This window comes from Semicossyphus pulcher, unplaced genomic scaffold, assembly GCF_022749685.1.
Source record: "Semicossyphus pulcher isolate SPU_LCO1_2020_fin unplaced genomic scaffold, fSemPul1.0.p SCAF_18, whole genome shotgun sequence".
NCBI lineage: Eukaryota > Metazoa > Chordata > Actinopteri > Labriformes > Labridae > Semicossyphus > Semicossyphus pulcher.
The window spans coordinates 13,548,859-13,571,903 of record NW_027211691.1 but is presented as its reverse complement, the minus strand read 5'-3'; the positions used below and the strand labels follow the sequence as shown (position 1 = coordinate 13,571,903).

The window sequence follows — 23,045 nt, the reverse complement described above, 5'->3', positions numbered from 1 at the left end:
TATTTACAGTGGCATGGATTTCTGGGAAGCAAGCGTTCTGGTTTCTGTCTGTACTACATTGCAGTCGTAGTCTGAGTAATATTGACCAATCAAGTATCAGCAGGCTGCGACGTATGCAGGAAAACCAGAAATGTAATGAGCCTTAATAACACCCCTTTCCCATCAGCGGCTATCTGACGATGATTTAGTTCCTTATTAATCGCTATAAACAGATATCTGCATGCTAACCACTAACAATCTGTTCTAGATCTAAAATCCAATTTGAGATAAATTCCCTGAGGTGATGTCACGAAAGTCGTTCAGCATTAAGATTTCCCGACTTAATCAAATGCATCAGAAATTATCTAACAGACCTCCGTTCAACAAACGAACGTTTTGTAAGTAGATTTCTTCGACTCTTGAGGACAGACCTGACAAAGCTTGAATTTTACTTTTTACAAATCTGCATCATGATATTTAAACTTCGGCAAGGGTAAGACCCGTTAATTACAATAAATCACAAGAAAAACAGGTTATTTTTCTGTGTACAATGGAGCGGAAAAGGAAGTAATTTACTGCTAACCGCCGGCTACATATCCCCGCATGTTCACAGGTGTGCCGAAGGGATCCGAGATTGCATCAGTACAAGTAATATTTAAATATTGAAAATAAACAATCAATTAATGTTCAATAAACATTTACAGTGGTCGTTTTGCCTAGTGAGTACTTTTGCTTTTGGCACTTAAAGTACACTGTTTCTTATACTTTACTTACAACTTTACTTCACAAAATATGCAAATGTAACATTGAAAAACATTTAACTTTCAGTAACTATGAAAAATGTCATTATGATGTTACTGTGTCTTTTATTTCATTAATATTATTACTTTTTAATTTCTTCTTTGAATTTTAGCTTTAAGTTAGTTAATTTGAGCTTTAGTAGCCTAAATATTTCAGTCTATTTTTACTCATGAAAGGAAAGGAAATTGTGAGGAAAATGTGACGTCAGCCTCCTTATGGGAAGTGTTGAATGATTGGCCACGCCTCTGTGCGCGAGAAGGCAGGCAGTAACGTGAACGTCGGGTGGTGGAGTCTGATTGAAGCTGCCCAGTGAAGAAACTACAGCGGAAGGGAAAGCAACCTTTCGGTTATACTCGCACAATTTTGACAGAACATTCCCTTTATCATGGCGTATCACAGTCCGTACAAAGCTCCGCCGCACATCAACGCTCCCCCGGACCAGGGCTTTCTGTGGAATATCTTTCAGAGGTGAGTGGATAAAGGCGGTCTGTTTCGCTGCTGTCTGCCTGCCCCTCACTCCTATCCGCAGTGAAAACTGCTGTCGTTTGTAGCGCCGAGAGGAAGAGAGTGGGGTTGGGTGCTGGTGATACTATGTTTCACTGACAGCTCGTCTTTATTCTGGTGGTCTTCAAACTATTTTTGGCAAAAAGCAGTGCTCCGCAGTGTAGGAAGTGATCTCAGTTCTACGGTTACCTCTCAGCTGTGGTGCTTCCTGGAAATACAACTGCACAGTGTACGTACATATCCAATAGCTGTCATACGTCACTTTGCTGGTCACATTGTAATACTCTGGAGTCGCTACTATACCCTGTCACAGAGCTTAATTATAGGCTTTTAATACCTTCAATAAAGTCTAAAGGAATCTGTCGGTTCAACCAGGAAACTGTCTTCTATGGCAAAAAGAGTTTACAAACTGAGGTCCAAGGACCTCCAGGAGTCCTTGAAGGCTTTTGTTCTGGGTTCTACTTATAAAAGAGAGACAGTTCCATTGAAGAATCTTTAATATAAAAATAGACATTTGTGAGATTTTTTTATGAATGAATGATCCCACAGTCCTTGTCTGGACCAAGTCAGCACAGAAAACCCTCTCAAGATGGGCTTTCCTGGAGTAACCCTCACATTTGTGAGTCCATATATGACGCAGCGTGTATCTATTTATGGGACTCATGAATTAACTCATGAATGACATGAATACATTGGAAAGCTCTGTCCAGCTTGATAACCACAACATGTGTTTTTTTTCCTGGGCTGATGTTACAGTGTCAGTGGCGGCTTTCAACTAGTGATAGTCATCAATTTCAGCATAGCCTGAGTCAAAAGTGTGTCAGCAGCTAAGAAGGTCACAGCAGAAGGCAGAGGGGAAATAGTTGATATGCTTTGGCCCCTGGTTGTAGTAAGCTATAGAGTTATGTAATACTGCAGAGGATTCTTCCCTGCTGCTTTGCTTTCTCACAACATTGCGATTCTGCACGCATAGCAAGGCTTGAAACACTCTTTACGAATTATTTATGTATGGTGCAGAACCCCTCAGAAATCAGGTTGGATGTACACATGTATGTCTTTTGCCCTTTTGCCCTATCTCATTATTATTCACAGTCACAACAGCGCACCTCATGACAATCACGCACACATATGGAGTGATCATCACAAAGAAAAGACTCTCATGAACACACAGTCATCCCTCACATGAGCATTACGCTGCAACATCTGCTGCCTCTTGGTGAAAATCTGGCAGAGTGGCGCTGGAATCCCCTCAGTCATGTGATCAGAGTCAGTAGAGCATACTTGACGCGGGAGGCCTCTTAATCTCTGTGACCCACGCATTTTTAAAATATGACTCACAGTCTCACAGTCTTTGATTATCTGTTCATCTTGAGTCACATTTTTTTGATTGTCTTTTCTGTGCAATTATTACATTGGATAGTTAAGTTACTTCATTCTATTCTATAGATATATTCAATTTTGAAATGGATTCAGATCAACAATGGAGATGTTCATGGTGCTGGATAAACACAGAACATATTAAAAACACGACACTGTCAAGAAAAGGAAACAGACAATTCCATTTACTGTAAAGCTGATGTGATCACTGAAACAAAGGGACAGTTTAACCAGAAACATACCAATCAATGATTTGATTTGTAACTTAGTTACACCATTGATCATAGCTACAAAAAGAAGCTATGGAAACTGACTGTTGGAGAGCAGGATTTCCTCTGAAGGTTTCGGAAATGCAGCCTAAATTTGGAAGTTTCTCTTTTCCGCTTTCCTTACTTTTGGACCGTTTATGTGGAAAGTAGGGCGGCCTTGATTCCGCAAGCCATATTCCGACCTGGTTGCTTCATAGGAAACAGTGAAACATGGGAAAGTTTGAGCAGAATAACTGACTGAACCGTGGTGTTTTACGTTGTCCGGCAGTTTTACATACAAGCTTCGTATTTGATGGTAACAGCAGATGCTTAACTGTCCGTGCTGCAGGCGAGAGAGCTTTTAATGATGTTTTCACATTTTCAGCTCGCTCTTTTGTAAGAGTCCGGCGAGGTAACTTGGTAAGTGCGTTAGTAGTAGGACGGCAGGAGGAGAAAAGGGAGAGCTCAGTTTTTCACATACACACTTCAATCTTGAGTTAATCAATCAATGTTTGGTAAAGGTGGGGTACTTCACCATCCCCACCACCCCTCATCTAACTGTGACAAAGCCCTCATTTATGGAGTCATGCAGAGAGCTGTTTTTCTCCCCAAGGAGGCCAAGCAAGTCTCCATATGTTTGTTTTTCTTTATTTAGTTGGGGGCAGGTAAAGCGAGGAAAACACACAGACTTATAGCTGATCACTGTGTAGAAAGCCATTAAAGCTCCAGACATGAAGAGTGCAACATGAAGCTGCGAGCAGAAACCCAGCCTATAAAGTCCGCACTGGGGCGGTCCTGTGGTTTTTCACTCTCTCTCTCTCGGGGGGTTCCCCGTCTCCTCCCCTCCGTCTTTTTCTCCTCTGGTATTCAGACTGCGTTTGTCGAGTGCGCTCTGTATTGACAGGTCGGGTCAGGCAGGTTGCTAAGGAACATCTGAGTCACTGGATGTTTGACTAAGCTGTTTTTCAAACTGTGAACTCGGTATTTGTGTCACAGTCCAGCCTGTTGATGTTTTTACGTCTCTGCGTCTCAGGGAAAGACTCTTGGCTACGTTAGGGCTGACCCTCTATCTTTTTAGGTAGAAGGTTTTACAATTAAAGCTCTCAGCGTTCAGATATCCTTGTTGTTTTATGAGGGAGGTTTCCTCATGCCTGTATGTTTTCCATGTAGTAAACTGCTGGATGTTGCCTTGTTTCCTGAAAGTTTTTCTAAGCTGAGCTCAAACACAGGAAGAAAAACTAAACTCCTTAAGGTTATAAAACATCTCACCACACAAACCCACACAAGTGTGTTTATTTTAACTTTATTTATTTAGTTATTCAAGCTAATACCCAGGAGGAGTGTTGATAGATCGACACGCATCGCCAGCCAGTTGCTCAGTATTTCCTCCTGAATACTTCTTTAATGTCTGCCAACAACCCAGCACCTCCCGAGATAGGCGACTAAAGCTACCTTTAAATACTGACACATCACTTAAAAAACAAACTTCTTACTTAAAGAAGAAGCAGCCAACGGCGTCAATAAGCGCAAGAGCACTGCAGTTAGGTTTGTTATTGTAAGAAGGGATTAATGATTTTAACTGAGCACCAATACCAAACATTCCCCGGTTCTCGACTGTGAACATTTAATTTAATGTCTTGAAAACTGAATATCTTTGGATTTGTGTTAATTAATTAAAAATGAGAATAATCTTTAGTTGCATTGATTTGACTGCAAATTATTTTCTTTATTAATCATGTAATTTACTGCTTCATAAAACGCCTGGCAGTTAGAAAAAGTCCCAACGTTCCAAAGCCCGCATTGCAAGACGGAACCTGAGAATGTTTGGCATCTTTACTTCAACGTGATCCAATCGCCTATCAGTCTAAAATATGTAACAATGTCTGGATTACTGGCAAGATGACACTATGCTGGTAGCATTACAAGTGATAAGTACGTTTGCCCACATTCAGTTTCACTTTACTTTCTTACCATCAACACAAACACACACTCAGAGCCTGCCTGGCCACTCTCAGGGGAGCTGCTAGCGTACAAGCGGCCTTGTGTGTCCTGATCACAGGACTCCATTCATACTCGGTAAACTGTTGAAATACTGACACACGCTCTGCAGGATAAAGTTTCAGCTGGCGCATGCTGATGCCCGCTCCTATTGTGTGTCAGAGAGTGTGGGCGTGTGAAGCTGTTAATGCAAGCAGTATCTAATCTGTGTTTTTCTCCCCAGGGTGGACAAGGACCGGAGTGGAGTGATATCAGACTCAGAGCTTCAGCAGGCCTTATCGAATGGTATGTATCAGTGTCTGACTGCTCTGCCACTCCCTTTTTTCTTCCTTTCTTCTTACCATTTTTCCTCTGCTGGCGTCTCTCTCCTCCTCTTTTCTTCCTGTCTTCTTCACATTTTTATAACTCTCTCTCTGCCTCTTTTTTGATCTCTCCCTCCCCTCTAGCCGTTACACACCATTGCTCTCAGACACTCTTTGATTTAAAAAAAAAAACTGCCAAGCTTAAGCAGAAAATGTTTAGTGATTTTATTTTTATCCCGGAGTGGCAGGCGGACTGAGAAAAGATGAATTATTTTTGTCCCAGGACAACAGAGCAGCAGGTGAAAAGTTTATCAGTGTAGCTTCAAAGAGAAAACTTCAATATGCCTCAGCGTCCCTGTGATGACAGCCTACTCAAAACTGTTACGGCTGATGGTGGAAATTGTGTCACGGTCCTTACCAGTCCAAACAGTGTCACAGATCTACTACTGAAGGATCCTGCCATGAGTGGAAGGCAGGATCAGGAAGTGTTTTTTCTTCACTACAGTTCTGCTTAGTGGAAAACTATAGCCAGATATCCAGCACACCACTTGGTTTCACACAAGTAGATTTATTGAATGAAACATGAGGTTTGCATGCTCTTAACATATGCTGCAAACATTAGCGTGTCAGTCTGGCTACCTTACAAACTATAGTCGGAATCCAGTCGTACTCCAAAGTCCTGGAGAATTTCACATTACACGATACAACAATTAGTTACGACCCAGTTATTAGATTAGACAAGAGGCATTCTATGAGCGCTGATATAGAGTATAACAGCACTGGAGCTTTTAGCCATATGTATCAGTCTGCCTAAGGTGTTTTGCATACCGTTTATCAGTGTAACAGTCTTTGTTTAGATTAATCATTCAAACATGCGAGCAAAACAACTGTCAACAGACTAAATTTGAATGTGTTGCTTTTAATCAATGCAGCTTGTAGAACTCTTATAAAAGCAATATCACACCTGGGTCGTGCTTTGACTGAAAATAAGCGCGGCTGTGTTTACCTGCAGCCTTTTACCTATGACTGAATCACAGCTGTGCTGATATTCAGTACAACAGCATGCTTACTGGTGTGATATTGGGGTAACAGGTAGAGCCTGAGCTGCATGGGATTTTAAAGGCTGATACCAGATTAACTGATTTACTATATGATACCTATGCAGTGAATTTTTGACCTTGAATGAGAATGGACATTTTCTTCATGGATAGGGCGCCTCTTTTACTCTAATATAACTATGCAAAGGGTACACAGAAGGCTGTTCTTAAGCCAAAGTCTTCATTAAGGAATATTCAGCGTTATTATATCTTCTATCTATAATGCTAGTTCGGACTGCTGTACGCTCACACGGGATGTTCTGCTGCATGTGCTGCAGTCCTGAGAGTAAAACAATAGAGAAGACGCATGCTTTACTGGACAAACTATGCAATGACAACATTTGCAAATGAACCCAAGCATTGTATTCATATATGTCCTATAAAATGTTTTTTCATATCAGTGTATATTGAAAAAACAGAATACAGTTATACCAATATCGCTGTATATGGGCCTCATAGACCCCTATCAGTCGATAATATCCTATACTTACAAAAAGCAAGCCTTTCAAGACTAGTAGTTTGACTGCCTTTAGGGTCTTTGTATACCTTTCTCTGATATGAAACTCTGGTTATGTAAAATAAACAGATTCCTGATTCACAATCAATGCCCTATTTGTTACAAAGGGGTGATTATTTCAGGATTTACTCCAGTCTGCCATGTGCTTAGGAAACCGCAGTGGCAAATTATTGTTTGACATTAAAGCACAGTAAAATGTTTTCAAGATTATGCAGCTTTAATATTTGATACAATAAGGTAAATACACAGAGGCAAACCTAAGACAAAAGATTATATAATTATTTTATAATTATTTTATTTTATATTTATCAGAAACTTGCCATTTAAAAAAATATTTTTACACAAATAACACAAAAACTCCTATTTTGTATGTTTCAAAACAATCGCACAATAACGCTCGACAGCTCTTTGAGACATTGATTTTCAGCGTGTGTGTGGTGGACAGCTGCAGAGTCACGTTCGCAGCCGTGTGACTTTTGTGCATCACTTGCGTTTTTATACGAGACTCGAGCTGTCAGGAATCCGTGCTGTAGTGAGCGGTGAATGTCGCGAATGACCGGGTGGCTCGAGAGGTCCACGCATCACAGATAAGAGCTCCTCCGTGGGCATTGGTCAGGGCTTCCCCCGTACTTTACCGACGCCGAGAGCTAGCTGATGTTAGCAGCACTACTGACCAGGCCCGACACACTCCTTCCTGGAACTGTGTACAATGGAAGCCGGAAATGGTGCACGGCAAACAATTCACGCAGTGGGTTTTTTTCTAAGACGAAAGAAACGTTTATAAAAATCGATTTTTGAAGTTTCAAATCAATTCAGAATTGTAGAAATTAAAAAATTGCGATTCTGACATGAATCGATTTTTATCAGCACTCTGAGTAAAAATATCAGATCATTCCAATCCACTGCTGCAATCCATAACTGACATCTAATAATGTGGGATGTCTGTCAGTAAAAGACTTCTGCGGAGGCACTCTAGTGAACCCTCGTTCACGGCTCCTCAGAGATCCCACCTCAATCCTTGATCCTATTTCCTCAGTGCAGGAATAAGAGCTTAGGGACGGCCTGCAAGATGGTGAGTCAGAAAAAAAATCCTTATTCAAAGCAAGGAGCGAGGAAAAGAGATGTGCCTATGGTCTTCATATATAAAGTATTTTCTCTTGTTATGTTAAAAGTGTAACCTATTTTTTTGCTGGTCCAAGGAGTATTATTGTAAACTGCATATAAACTGTGACACGTGTAGCAACAGTAAAGGAGGTGACAGGTAATATCAAAATTAAAATCAGGCTAGGAGTGTTTTCTGTGCTGCATAATGGGAGTTCATCTGAAAAAGATTGAAGATTAAGCGGTAATAGCTAAAAAATCATCATGAAAAGCACCCTGAGAGAGAGCAACACGAGCATTACAACTGCTAGTAAAGGAAGTATAATCTCTCTTGGTCCTGTGTAGCTCAGGAGGAGAAGGAGGATTCAAGCTGGATTAAGGCTTAGCTCCCATCAGGACTTCTAAACAGAAAGAAGGAATACTTGTGATTCTGCGAGGCGGCACGAGGAGCACTGCTGAATAAATGATACAGGTCATCCTCTCTGCCCAAATCATGGCAAGCGAGAAGAGCATGGTAGTTAAAATAGCTGAATACTGCTTCTTGACCTTGCTCACAGTCAGACAGGAAGGTTGAAATCCGGTAATGATTAATGTGACGTGTGTTACGAAGCACGGTTTGCCCAGAAACTGTAGCACCAGGTTGATGTTTGTCTTCTCATTAAAATATAATGTGTTCCCCATCAGGTTTATGGCTGAATGGCTCAGGCAGCTTTTCAAAGACTTTTGAACAGATTACTCTCAGAAACCCATTTTTCTGGGCACTTCAGAGGGAGGGGAGAAAAAAAAAAGGAGCGTTGAAGCCAGCAGCAGCAGTGAAAGAAGCTGTTATCAGGCTGCGCAGTGGCTCTGGCTCAGCATACTGATTAGTGTGAGTGTGTGTTTGTGCATGCATGCATGAATATCTGTGTTTATACGGTATGTGTGAGTGTGATTTATTTTGCATGCATTTATTCCAAGGGTCAGCGAGACGCGTTTTTGTTTTCACAGATTTATCGTGTGTGTGTGCGTTTTTTGTCAGGGCTGTGTTGATCTGCACCTTGCTGCGTTTGTGCGCGTAGTAAACGGCAGGTTTCCCGGTCCAGCCTCCGCCGGCTCATTGGGCTCACTGTGATGTGAAACAGAGCCAGTGGGGCTGAACACACACTTCACCACATCCTGCCCGACAGTTCGCTATGAAGCCACCAACCTGTGTGTGTTGTGGCTCTACTGACCCCGATATCGCTGCTTTTACTTAGTTTCACACTGTAAACCAAGCTTTGTCAGCCATACCGCTGTTTGCTTTCTTGACCTCTATCTTAGTCGTCTACCTCTTGTTTTCTCCTCTCTTCCTTTCCTCCTTCCTCAGGGCAGCAGAGTGCAAGGAGAATCAAGGCCCTTGAGGCTGCAGAGCGAGGCAGGAGTAGTCAGGGCTTTGCTGTTGCTGTTTACACTCTTCTATCCTCTGATGTTTCTACACCACTTACGCTCTCTTCTTCTTATCGCTCCTTTCTTTCTCTGCCTTCAAAACCTGCCTTTTTGCATTTCTGAAGTCTGCCAGCCTCCCTTTCCATGTTTCCGCTTTTCTTTTTCAAAGTTCAACAACCTGCCAACGCAGCAGGATATTTCCATTGTGTTAACCCAGGTTCTCTTTTATCAAGTGTTGGCATGCTTGTGAGGCTCACTGTGAAGTGATGGTTCTGTTTTTAGGATTACAGACTGCATTATAAGAGTGTTATCATCTCTTCATACTGGCACATGATTTATTTTGCCTCTGTTGTTTTAAAGCAAATACAATTATGACTGCATGAGATGGATGACTGTTCAAGATGGGCCTTTTTAGCATCGCTCCCCTCCTCTCCTAGTTCCTCTCCTTTTTATTTCCTTTCCTATCCCTGCTCCTACTCTTTTCTTTCCTCTCCTACACTATCATCTCTCCTCTCCTCTCTTATTTCCTCACCCTACATTCCCCAGGAGGATATGGCACAGACTCAGTGCCTGCTGTGTCCTCTGTCTGTTTGTCCTCTCTTTGTCTCTCGCCCATGCTCCCTCACTTAGTCCCACTTCTGCTGTTTTTTTCTCTATATTTTCCCTCCCTCTCTCATCCCTGTATCAGTTCTGGGTGTGACAATATAACCTCCCTGATGAGACACTGATTGGACCTGAGCCACTGGTGTGTATGTGCATGTCTGTGTTGTGTGTATGCCATGTAGAAAATGCGCCATTTGCTATAAATATGTTTTTTTGGCCTCCCTTTCACTCAGCTGTGAGTAGACATCTTACCAGAATGCTCCCCCCACTCTCCTGCGCACACAGATTTATACTCCTCCTTGAGTTATTTATTTAAGTGTGTAGGAGAAGTAATAGGCTCTAAAATTGCTGATTCGATTGAGAGAGCACGGGCTCGCCGTGCAGATTGCAGAGTCGGCCAAATGGCGGGATTCAAAGAGCTCGCTCAACAACTCTTACCTCAACACTACATTTGTAACATTTGTCAAAGCTCTGTTACAGTTGCGCAGGGTTACAAGACAGTGAACATTGATTTTTGTAGTCGAGCTTTTTAAACCCTTTTTCACGCTGTCACTGTTCAATCCCGCTTTTCGATTTGTGCTGTATCTAAACAGTGGATGAGCTGCTTAATGTTCTCACTCACTGTGTCATTTTTAGCATATGGTCTGAGGCAACATTGCTGTTTGTGAGTGATGGGATCCTTTGCATCAAGCCTGTCAGTCTATGTCTCACACATTGTAACTGTTGTGTGGCCTAAACCACCAAAACAAACTGAGAATGACCCAGTGAATGAGCTAGAAAAAGTAACAACGATTTGACTCCCTGGTGTTGTAGGACAGGGGTTCACAAACTTTACCATGCCAAGGCCCCCCAAACAGCATTAGCTTCTGGCCGGGGACCCCCAAACCCACAGACAACAGAGAGTGGGACAGCGTTGATTTTTTTGGCAGCATCCTCACCAAGCAATTCTCGGACAATGTCTTTGGTAGCTGGTAGAATCAAATCCTCTCCAATTGTGTGAGGTTTTTTAGCACGAGCAATGTGGTATGAGGCTAAAAATGATGCCTTCAGGGCCCGCTCGGCACGGTAGCTTGCTGTGTGAATGCAGCAGATCGCCTGACCAAATGCTAATTTTACGTCTGAAGAAGTCTACTGTTTTATCGGCCTCTGCCGGATGTTTTTGCATCAAGTGACGCCGAAGTTTCGAAGGCTTTAAAGACTTGTTTGAGAGGGTCTCCAGACAGAGGACGCACTTCGGGCAATCATGGCCATTTTTCTGTATTGCTGAATTTGAGAATCCGAGATTACGCCAGTTTACGTGTTGTTAGGTTCAGGACAAATGGTTATTTAAAAAAAAAAATATATATATATATATATATATATATTTTTTTTTTTCCTCCTATTTTCTGAGGCCCCCCTAGCGGCCCCCACTTTGAAAACCACTGTTGTAGGATATCGTGTGTACATGCCATGTAGGGCTGCACAATATTGAAAAAAACATACATCGTGATATATTTTTGTTCTGCGATATTTATTGTGATTTTAAAATACACAGGAAATTATACCAGATAAATGCAGTGTGTTTTCATGGTCGTATAAACAATAACACTCATACTTTTTATTATTTGGGATTGTAAAAACCCCACTCCTACTTTTACCACTCTTGGCTCAGTGACTCTGACACCCTTATGAAAAAGTAGAGAAAGCTCAGGGGGAGCGACATGTTCTTTATGAAATAAATACTAACAGACTTATGGTCTGCAGTTGGGTTATTTTTACGGTATGTCATCGGCCATGTCTAACTGTGTTCAAATGTATGTTTAATCAGCGTGATCTGCTCGGTGACGGTCACGTCTTCTGCTTCCTGACGACACACACGACCTCACGCCATGTGTGCGCTGCAGGTGTATCCGCTACACCTACGTAATGCTACGACATTAACTCGACACGAGTGTGCACTTGCACCGCCTGCGCAAAGTTATCAACAATGTACAAATAAAGACTAAAAAGTCGCAGAAACTCGAGCCAATGAATAGAAAAAGACACTAACAGACACTAGCCGACGCTAACAGAGAGTAACATAAACATCAGTGCAAAACTAACTCACATATTCATGGACTCACACGCAATAAAAAGAGTCCGTCAGCGATCACTGACGTCTCCGTAGTAGGTGCAGTAAACAAGTCTGGGCATGTCTCCCTCACTGCCGTGTTTCGGGGGGATGCTGCATTCAGGTGTGCTCAGAAACGTGAGTGATCAGACACGTGACATTTTGTGTGAAGAAGGGTTCAAGATGTCTGCTCTATGGCAGTTTTTGGACACTGCAAGAATTGGCATATAACAATATCAATTCCACTACAGGGGAGACTTATTGAAATTGACAATTGGCAAAAAGGGTTGGAAAATATCGGCATATTAAATATCGACAAAAAATCCAATATCGTGCATCCCTAGAGTATATATATGTATATTTTTTTTCCTTTTATATCCCCAAATCAAACCATTACCTTTTGGCCAAGAGAATTAAGTTTCTGTTTTTTGGTTTAATCAATTGAGACTACTTTTTAAGGTGTATGACAGAAATGTTTTGTGTGTAAAAGTTCACATCAATGTCTGCTTCCATACAAGTGTCCCACTGAGCCCCACACAGCCGTTATATGTATTTGTGTACACTGCGGTTAGCTCACTCTGTTTTTCCACCAGCCTGCCTCCCTCCTCACCTCATATATTCCCCCCCCTCTCTCCTCCTCCTCACTTCTCCCTCTCTCCACCTCACCCCTGGCGGTTCCCCAGTGAGAGAGCCCAGTGTGCGGACCGGACAGAGGGTGGATTGTACCAGTCGGCCATCAGGCGCACACACAGACGCACACAAACATCTCAACCATACTGACCACCTCACTCTCAGCAGCCACAGTCTGTCTGGCATTCATTGGTGACCTCACAGCTAGCTACTGGTGTGAGGAGAGAGAGAGTGTGTGTGTGTGTGTGTCAGAGTAGAAGATCTGTGTGGCTGGGAGGGTCACAGCTTGTTCTCTTTTCTTTGCTTTGGTCTTTTCTCTAATGGATCTAATGCTGGGGCAACGTTTATCAGATGTTATTTAAGGATTTCAGATGCCTCTGTATCTTTAAGTCTGATGCGTTCATCTTACAACTTTTGAACATTTTCCAACATGCAATTCAGAAGGAACAATATGTTTAGTTTTGTAGCAAAGGTGGCAGAAATGTTGTCTGGTGAATGTCAGTTTAGAGAGAGCTGGAAGCTGCTTGCAAGCCGCGATCGCACAAAGATGCAATGAATGACAGATGCATCGCTGAACTGTTAGTGTGGGTTTCTTTGAAAGGGAAAAAAATGATCGTACATTTGGCCTTTTTTGGCATTATCATTCGTACATAGGCCAAAATTATCATACGAACACGATATCTGGCAACACTGATCCTGCCATGCCCCCTGGGTAGCAACTTCTCAATGACATTAAGCCACACCCTAAAGCAGGGGTCTCCAACCCTGCTCCTGGAGAGCTACCTTCCTCCATGTTTTAGGTTTCTCCGTACTCTGACACACCTGATTTGAATAATGTGCGTGTTATCAACCAACTGAAGCTTCTTAGGGGATTGATAATGAGCAGATCAGGTGTGTCAGTGTACGGAGAAACCTAAAACATTCAGGAAAGGTAGCTCTCCAGGAGCAGGGTTGGAGACCCCTGCCCTAAATCATATTAAAGATCTAGGGATGCATGATGTTATCGGCATGTTATCAGTATCTGCAGATAATGGCTTGAAAATTACATACAGGCTTCGGCAGATATGTCATTTTTCTGCCGATATTTTCCGCTGCTTTAATTCTATTCTTTAATTTCTTTGTGTACATAGAAAAAGTCTTAGATCTTTGAGTTCAGCTCATGAAAAATACAATCATACAATCTGACTGTTTTTGAACCACTGCTGGCCTTTAGGAAGAATGCAGGTTTATGGCCTTACCATGAGGCTACGGCTACTTCTATACAATCTATGAGTTAAACATGTCAGATGAATACTGTGTAGTTTCTAACATACATCTGACTGCACTGTTGCAAATGAACACAGCAGTTACTCTGACTAGGTTCAACAATTTGGTGTGACATCAATACCATATTTAATTATTGTTGCTTCAGATCAGCACTCCAATAGATAGTGTAAGAATATGGATTCTGGCCCAAACCCCAGCTCCAGCAAGAGCCTCGGGCCTGCACCCAGAGCAGCTCCACCCAAAGGTCCCAGACAGCCTCACTCATCAATAATACACACCAAAGAAAAGAAGAGGAAAACGTCGGGTGCTTCCGAAGTACATCTCAAACTCAGTCGATTCTGCCTTCACTTTAATTTTGACACATTTTCAAAGGCAAAAAATAATAGAATAAAATGTCTTTGTTCTATTTTGCTCGCAACCCTTTTATTTAAATCAAGTTGGTTTGCTCTATTTCAAAGAGGACCTTGTCTGAGCAGGCAGGGAAATCAAAAACAAGCAGCCAGGACCAGCACAGTGTGAAAAAGGCCCCCACGCTATGCAGAGTTGTTAAAATTCTGCAGATGCTGTTTTAGGGGCTGCAGATAGAGTTGCAGGGAGTGATCTTAAGTCAGCAAAAGTCTGAAAGAGAGTTCAGATTACTGTAACAAAAACGTAACCACAAAAGTTTTCCCTCCTTTCTCCTTGTGTCACTTTCCTTTTGTTGCCTCCTCTGGTTGTATTTTCCTCTTCTCTTTTATGTGCTCTCTTGTCTCCTCTCTGCACCCCCACCCCCCTACTCTCACTTGTCTTTATTTCTGGTCTTGAACTGTCGGGCTTCTCTGTAATAAAGTGAGAGGGTGAGTCAGCAAGGATTTAGATGCCCTGATAAATCTCAGTGTCTTGAGAGTTTAGAGCGTGAAGACGGCTATAAAGTAAAAACACTAGGCTGAACTAAAGCCCAATCAGTCTTTTCCTGACCGTATAACTGTCCTCACAATTTTGTGTGTTCAACTCAGCTGCCTTCAAGTCTGTTTAAAAATAACTTACTTTAAATGCTGACCTCTGTTCGTTATCGGCACAGATCATTTGGACTTAGCTAACAAAATGTATATCAACCCAATGGGAGAAGGTGGTGGGAAAGCTCAAATATTACAGCAAACTATAGCAACAATGTAAGTAAGGGATAATGTATAGTGAGCAGGTTGTTATCGCGGGAATGGAACTGGCTTCTCCGTGATAACCTGCTCACGACACATTATCCCGCTTATTATACGACTACCTACTTCCAAACGAATAATTTAACACAAAATATTGATTAGGAAATTATTTTATTAATTTAAGGATTATTATGTTTCAGTTTTGTCTTTAAAAATAGTCTGTTACACTCACAGTGAGAGCTGCGTCCATAGCAACGGTTAAATCCAGCCTTCTTAGAAAGAGCTATGCTAGCTGTTTTTTTTTATTTATTATTACACATAAACAAAAATACACAGACACAAGCAAATAAACAAACAGTATATATATACATGTCTACATACATATCTACATACATTTGAATACATAAAGAAAAACTAAATTATGTGTACCTTAATTCAGGTCTAAAAACTCTTCGCTATTTCAACATCACAAGAAACCAAAAATTATCACATTATGGATAACATAAGATCATCATAAAAATCATTCCTCTGTATCCAAGGTTTTTGACAATGTCAGGATATCCCATTTATTTTTATCGCATTTTTTACTTTTCGAAATCAGCTTTTCTTGAAGATAATAATCCTTAAAATAAACGCTCTCAAAGACAACTTTTGGACTGACTTCATTATATAAACTTTGCCAAGCACAAACATGTTTTCAAGATGATCAAAACATGTTTTGATCATCTTGAAAACCCCAAATAACGTTAAATGGGGATAAAGGTAGGATTGCCTGCTCAGCCAGCCAGTCTGCCACCTGCTGCCAGAAAGATGCAACAACAGGACAATACCAAAATACATGCATGATATCCTCTTCTTCATCATGACAAAAATGATCATCAGCTATTTTCCATATTTCTAATATTTTTTCTTGTTGGCAATATTTAATCATTTCAACAAGATGATTGATAAATAAATAGAAATATCTTTAACAGGGAAGAGGAATGTCAAACACATCTTTCCAGCATGTTTGAAAATGATGGGGGTGAGAAATATTATTCTCAGAGGATATAAAATGATGATACATGGCAGTGTTTATTTTCCAATTCACCAGCCATTTGTAATTTTTAATGCACAGGCAACAGACATATAAATCAAGCCAAAGAAGCTGTTGTCTGGCCTCTACCCCATCTTTTGTGACACAGACTGAAACTGATACCATAAGGGCAATGAATTCATAAAAAAGTGAGAAAGATTTGGAAAAAACGTTTTATTTTTCATTGAGGGGGCAGATCATTGAAAAAAGGGAAAAGATTTACGAGCTGTTTTTACTCACGTTAAATGGAAACATTTCCACTGATGGTGAAGTAAGACAAGGTGAACCGGACCGCAGGAATCAGACCCTGAAAGAGGGTTTCTGTCTCGTCACTGTCAGAGTCTGTTGACATTTTCTTTTCTGTTCACCGTCCTTAAAGATATTCTCTACGATTTCAGTTTCGTTCTCTTCGGCACCTTATAAGATAAAATGAGATAAGCTAGAACTTTATTAATCACAAAGGAAACTATAGTGCCAGATAGCTCCGAAAAATACAGTACAAATAGTTTAATATGGCAATAAATGGTAATTGCAGGAAAACACTTCCAACGTATCCAGACAGTGTTGCATGTGTGACGTCCACGGTTGGCTCCGGTTGTAACTCTTGATTTTCCTCGCTGACGGTCGCTTTCCTTTTTAGACTGTTTGCCTTCATCCGAGCATCAAATTTGTTTCTTTTTCTCTGGATTTTCACTTATTTTTGAAGTTGTATCTGTAGTCATCGATCTTTTCTTTGCTTGTTCAGCCATAGTAGATTACTGTTTACTCGCAACAATTGCAGAGACCGAAAAAGCAGCCGCTTAGCTCCGCCTACCCTCTCTGGCACACAGACCACTGCTGGGTGATGGAAAACGCGTCACTAACTGGGCGCCGCTTGTGATTATTTCCACAAGTCACCACAGACACCCAGTCTGTAATACTGCAAATGCAAAGGCTTTCATCAGTGGGTCAAAGGCTCAGTCACCATTGTGTTACCTTATTTGGCAACAGATCGCGACTAACAGACAAGTTTTTTACTTTAAACACTGTCGTATATCACACTGTGTTTCGTTTAATGATTACTTCATGTTCACCATCTTTAAACAGCGCTGTGTCCCGTACTGAGTTCTGTTTATTGTTTACTTCGTGTGCCGTCTTCAGTTTTGTAGACCTCTCTGTTGTAGCCTAAAGTTTTTGCGTCTTTTAACCTTCACCTTTCTCTCTGCTGTTTTCATCTCTTTTCTTTTTTCCCTCTGACTTCTACCAGACTTCTTTCGGCGGATTGATATGATTACAGTTAATCCTCCGGATTGTGTGATTAGAGCCGATTCCCTAGCAACAGTCTGTTCTTCATAGCAGTGGTCTGTTATCAAAAAAAGCAGACCTCTGAACCAATGGGAACCAAGTATTTAACACGGCTGTGTAATAAGAGAACATAAATTATCCCTCCCCAAACATTAATTTAACAATGCCTTTGTTATCTAGACATACTGAGGTGGTTAATAACAGAGTGGTCTTAAAGATTATGTTGTGTCAATAAAGTGCCTCTCTTTACCTTCTGTTCTTGGCAATCTTACAAATCTCTACAAAACACCTTTATCCCCTTATAACTGTCACCTGAGTAGCTATGTCATGTTTTATTAAAGCATTTTATGTGATAAAGTTTTTAGTTTTTTCCTCTTATAATAGATACTAAAATAGCCCACTGGTTTTAACTGGTATTCTTCTGTCTCACAGGCACATGGACTCCTTTCAACCCAGTGACTGTACGCTCCATCATATGTAAGTATCCGCTGACACTGATGAGCCCGGTTCATTTTTACACAACTGCCTGTTGTTCTCAGACTATGCGTGTTGTTTATTTACCCTCCTCACCATGACAACTGGCTAAATGAATTACCTTCTCCAGCAAACAAACTTATCTTTGGCTTCAGTAACTGCTGCTGTAGTGGAAACCTGCAGCCATCAATAAATGGAGGAGGAGGAGAGCGCATCTGGAGGAAATGGGAAAGCTTGTCTCAAAGGGCAGCTGCCGATTGCCTCAGACTCTAAATATTGATCTGTTTACACACTCAGCTGTAATAAACAGCAGAGGTTAAAAACTGTAAACTCTGAAGTGCACTTGAGGACTGGGTTGGCAGCTTTGGTAGGTCAGACTGTACCTCAACACAAACTCAGCAAAATCTGTTTTCGTACTTTAACTGTCCTTTGGAGTCTGACGAAAATGTGGCTGTTTTTTTTTTTTTAAAGCTCTAAGCCAGACAAAATATAATAAAATATCTTTCCCCTTATTCTGTGTTCCCGTTTTGTTGTGTGACTTGCAGAGTAAATCCCTATAATTCTGTCGCCTCGCCTTCTGACTGTACCAGACTCAGTAAATCCATTGTTTGATTGTCCCCTTAGCAAGAAGCATATCCTGTGATAACACTCCCTTTGTTGGGAGGTAATTGGATTGAACCGCATGGGGGTGAGGAGTGGAGTATTTGTTTGGGGGGGAGCAGGCAGGTTTTCTTTTTCTGGTATAATGCAGTCTTAGGAGGCACGAGTTAGTCAGCTGTGAGAGGCACAGCTTGCACTACTCTGTTCTCTGACAGCCCATTCAAACTACGTGTGGTACCATTTCTACCTTTCTGTCACTATATTTGTTCTGTGCTAAAGTCCATTATGGCTCGAGCTGTGTGTGTATACCTAATGTATGTGTCAGTATTTGAGGCATACATTGAATAATAAACACCCTCCCCCTCTCCTTCAGCCATGTTCGACAGGGAAAATAAAGGCGGGGTGAACTTCAACGAGTTTGCCGGCGTGTGGAAGTACATCACAGACTGGCAGAACATATTCAGAACCTACGACAGGGACAACTCCGGCTTCATCGATAAGAACGAGCTCAGGCAGGCGCTGACTGGATTCGGTGAGCAACAAAGTATGCTTATGTATTTAAATTTGACAAGTGTGGTGGAGGGCTCTACAGCTGTCTAAAGGAATGTCCTATCTCGGAATGAAGGTCAGGTCAGGTTGTGTCTTTTTACCACATCTGTGTATGTGTGGAGAGATCAGCATGCCGGTGGAAGTTATTTATTAAAGGAAAAGTTTGAAATCCTATCCTTAATTGAGAAAAGGTTTTACGTTGATACATGGACATGCTATACCAATGCGGTGACGACAGCAGAGGATAAATCCAAAATCTTCATTCAGTGACAAAAAAAAAGAATGTTTTTGACAAAGCTAACATGATCCCATAGGCGGTCCACATGTCCTGGAAGCTTTCAATGTTCTGGAAAAATGGGGGACATTACAGTCAAATATTATCTGCATTTATTTTGCTTAAAAAGAATGAATGGAGAAATTCAAGCCTCCATAGCAGCGGAGCGCTGTCATCACAGCGCTGTCATCTCATGCGCTTGTGGCATCGATGAGAGCAATTCCTTTGCCAAAATGACCAATAATGGTTCAGATGGCTGGTTTAGCATATTCCTGAAGCGCTGAGGGAATGGAGTTATAATGTATCGGTGATATAATTTTTTGTTGAAAATATATTATTTTCACCGGACATTATGACGGATGGATTTTGAATATGTCGGACTCATATTTTACCGGTAAAAAAACAGCAATTACTAGATAACGGAAACCCTGTCCCAAATGTTGCTTAGCCAATTATCTATATTTAACAAAACTTTCAGTTTTTGTTGTTTGCTTAACCACAATTTACATTTGCAGAAACGTGAGGGAGTGAACTTGCATAAACTGCCTTTAGAATCTATTTATTTTTTTATGATATAAATATAAATAACTATTGTCACACTGCTGTAGCTTTGGCTGAACATTGGCAGCTGTTTTGCCCTCATCAAATGTTTTGCATTTGTTCTCTAACATGTGCAAATGAAAAGCTCAATATCTTCAAGGTGGGGTAACAGCTGTGTATCATTAGATGGTGGCAGTGCTGTGGAGAACACCCTTTATTAGACCTTAACATGTCACTCACAACTTCTTCATTTACCCCTGCCATTATTAATTGTTATTTTTTAAAAGATTATTGTTTTTGGCTTTTTGCCTTTATTCGATCAGTGTGTCGAGGACTGCAGCCTCTATACATGGGGTGCCTGCTCCACCACCTGAGCTAAACACCTCACTTCCAAGTAGTCTAAAGCTCTGTGGGACTCAATTTCACTATTTGTCCTTCACTTTGAAATCATCACACCATTCAATCTCATTTTTATGCCTCCACAACCCCTGGAATTACATTTTACACTGTGCTTCTGTCAACAGTTCCTCCCGTTCTCAGGAGGGCCTTGAATGAACTTCTTCAGTTTGGCTTTGATTACATTTACATTTCTATACCTGAAAGGTCAAAGGTCAATGTCACAAAGACATACAGGAAAAGCACTTAAATGGCCATTACTTGGGATTAGAAGGTTGAAGGCGAATGTGTGTGTGTGTATTTCACTGTCGGTCAGATACTGAATTATCTGAATCTAGGGTGCCCACCTTTAAACTGTGTTGGGTGTAAAGATTTGTGCAGTGTATCTGGGAAGATATGTGTGAACCATCCATATTTTAGAATTTGTAGGATGTTAGCATTATTGTAGCATTATTTACTGTCATCTTTATTTGCCAAGCATGTGAACACATACATGGAATTTGACTTAGTTTTTAGTTTATTTTGAGGAACTTACACTGAAAGACATACAACAGAACTAGATTAACAAAGCTTGAAACAGTGAGTCCAATGAATTGAATTTCTACATTAAATCTCAATGAAACAAATTTAACATTTGCTTCAATGGGCTCAGAGCAGGACAATCCCAAAATGACGTCTGATTTCACATGGCTGTGAAGTTATCAAAAACATAAAATCTGTGTAAGTGTATTTATTTTTTCTTGTTTGCTGTTCTCTGCAGGATATCGTCTATCAGATCAGTTCTACGGCACACTGATAGAGAAGTTTGATCGCCAGAGGAAGGGACAAGTTGCCTTTGATGACTTCATCCAGTGCTGTATTGTACTACAGGTAACACATTCATACTCAAGAATAAAGAATATGTCCATGTCGTTTTTTTTCCACATGTGCACATATAAACAAAGAATGTCTTTTTAATCACAACAAGGCTACTCTTGCACTATTCATTAACAGTACAGTATACAGTATACAAGAGTATAAAACACTTCACGGCATGCATAGGAAAACAATGTCCTCTGGTCCCCACCGCCAATGGCACTTTGTCGTTTCCATAATATTGTATTTTCTTTTGTTGGTTGTCTCTTCCACAAACCGCTGACCCAAACAGCTCATCCAACAACATATGTGAACACGTATGTGTTGCGGTCCACGCAAAGTAGTGCCAAATAAAGAGGATTTCTTACTGAAAAGTGAACCATGGTGAATTATTCAAATAAAGCGTACATTTGAAACCACTATTGATTTCTAGGTGGGACGTCCTTATAAGTGGATAAATTACGTGTGAAAATGACCGTATCTGCAGCGCCATATAGCCTAGCTTCCGTGCCTGCACTCTGGCCGGTATCTCAAAACCAAGCCGTGCTGACCGGCATCCACTGTATGTAGTACTATTGATAAGTATCTCATACAACCCCACTTCAAAAAAACCGAACTATCCCTTTAATATAACTGTAGCTTTTGAAGTGCCTCGCTCAAGGTATCTTTAGCTCTAGCTCCACTTTGTGTGCCACTTTTTTGGCCGCACATTTTAATGAGTGACCTTGTTTGAGTATATACCCATCTTCAGAAGTAAGAGGTATCAATCAAGCACTTATACTATTAAGCAGTGAAGTGTTGAATGTGTGTTTACTATGATAGTGAATGAATAAAAAGTGATATCATGCTATAAAACAGTAACAGAAATGTGTTATAATAATGCTGTTTCAATACAGCATTATATCAATGACCCCAAGTATGTCCCTAAAATGAAATGTACTATTTTCCCTCTCTTCAACAGAGGTTGACTGATGTGTTCAGGCGGTACGACACGGATCAAGATGGCTGGATCCAGGTTTCATATGAACAATATCTATCCATGGTCTTCAATATAGTATAACGTATAAGGATCACAACTGAAGAGCACAACTGGACACAACTGTGCCAAAGCTACAGGCACCTCCTTGATGTCTGCCATGTTGGACACTACAAGATTTTTTTAAAGCCAATTTGTAGCCCTTGTTTGGCTGTTTCACACAAATTTATAAAAAAAAAAAATTATCTAAGAAAAGTTAAAGGAACCTCCAGCTTTTTGAAGAATAAATACCCTCCAGATGACAGATTTTGTCCGAGGTACAACAACAATGCTAGTTGTTTAAAAAAAAAATCTTGTAGTGTGTTTTCGATGACCAAACTGAGCAACATCTGTGTGGGGGTTGGGGAATATTGTGGACACATCATGTCTTTCTGTCTGTAAGTCTGTCTGTTATTGTCGACAAACTTTTTAATGTCTTACATTTAATTAATAACTTTGAAAAAAGAGCTCTGATGAGAGTACAATGATGCATTGTAAATATGATTTAAGATGCATTGCATGCTTTTCAGGGAAATTTAGCCCCACATTGAAGCATGCTATCCCTTTCTCTTGTCTTTTCCTCAGCCCTATTTTGCTCAAAGCCATGTTTACAAAACAGTGAAAGCAGGTAATGTTCTGCTTTTAAGATTCACTGACATGCCAGCTTACATGCCATATTTGTACAAACTTATTTTTAACAAAAACAAATCTTCAAATGTTAGACAATATAATTGTTGGTAGAGGTTAAGCATATCGCCTTTAGTATGGCTTATTTTTTGTGCATGATGCCTTAAAATGTGTAAAAACAACACAAATGACAAAATCTTTTATTAAAAAAATGAAAATCTCGTGTTGTTTGTTTTCATCATTTGCATGTCAACAGAGCCACGTTGCATTGCAGAGGAAACGGTGGACCCGCAAAGTGGCACGA

General features: G+C 40.8%; 1 protein-coding gene across 2 annotated transcripts; it reads left to right on the top strand.

Moving 5' to 3' along the window:
* The first annotated feature begins 1,052 nt into the window (after nt 1-1,052).
* Nucleotides 1,053-22,930, top strand: pdcd6 (programmed cell death 6). Of its 2 annotated transcripts, none has more exons than XM_069667407.1 (6): nt 1,053-1,248; nt 5,131-5,192; nt 17,844-17,888; nt 18,859-19,017; nt 21,005-21,114; nt 22,061-22,930. In XM_069667407.1, exons 1-6 carry the CDS (start codon nt 1,166-1,168, stop codon nt 22,157-22,159), a joined length of 558 nt encoding a protein of 185 aa, XP_069523508.1. In that variant the 5' UTR covers nt 1,053-1,165; the 3' UTR covers nt 22,160-22,930. The 2 variants fall into 2 exon arrangements, with proteins under 2 accessions (XP_069523508.1, XP_069523507.1); XM_069667406.1 differs by having other exon boundaries at nt 18,859-19,029.
* Nucleotides 22,931-23,045: the final 115 nt, after the last annotated feature.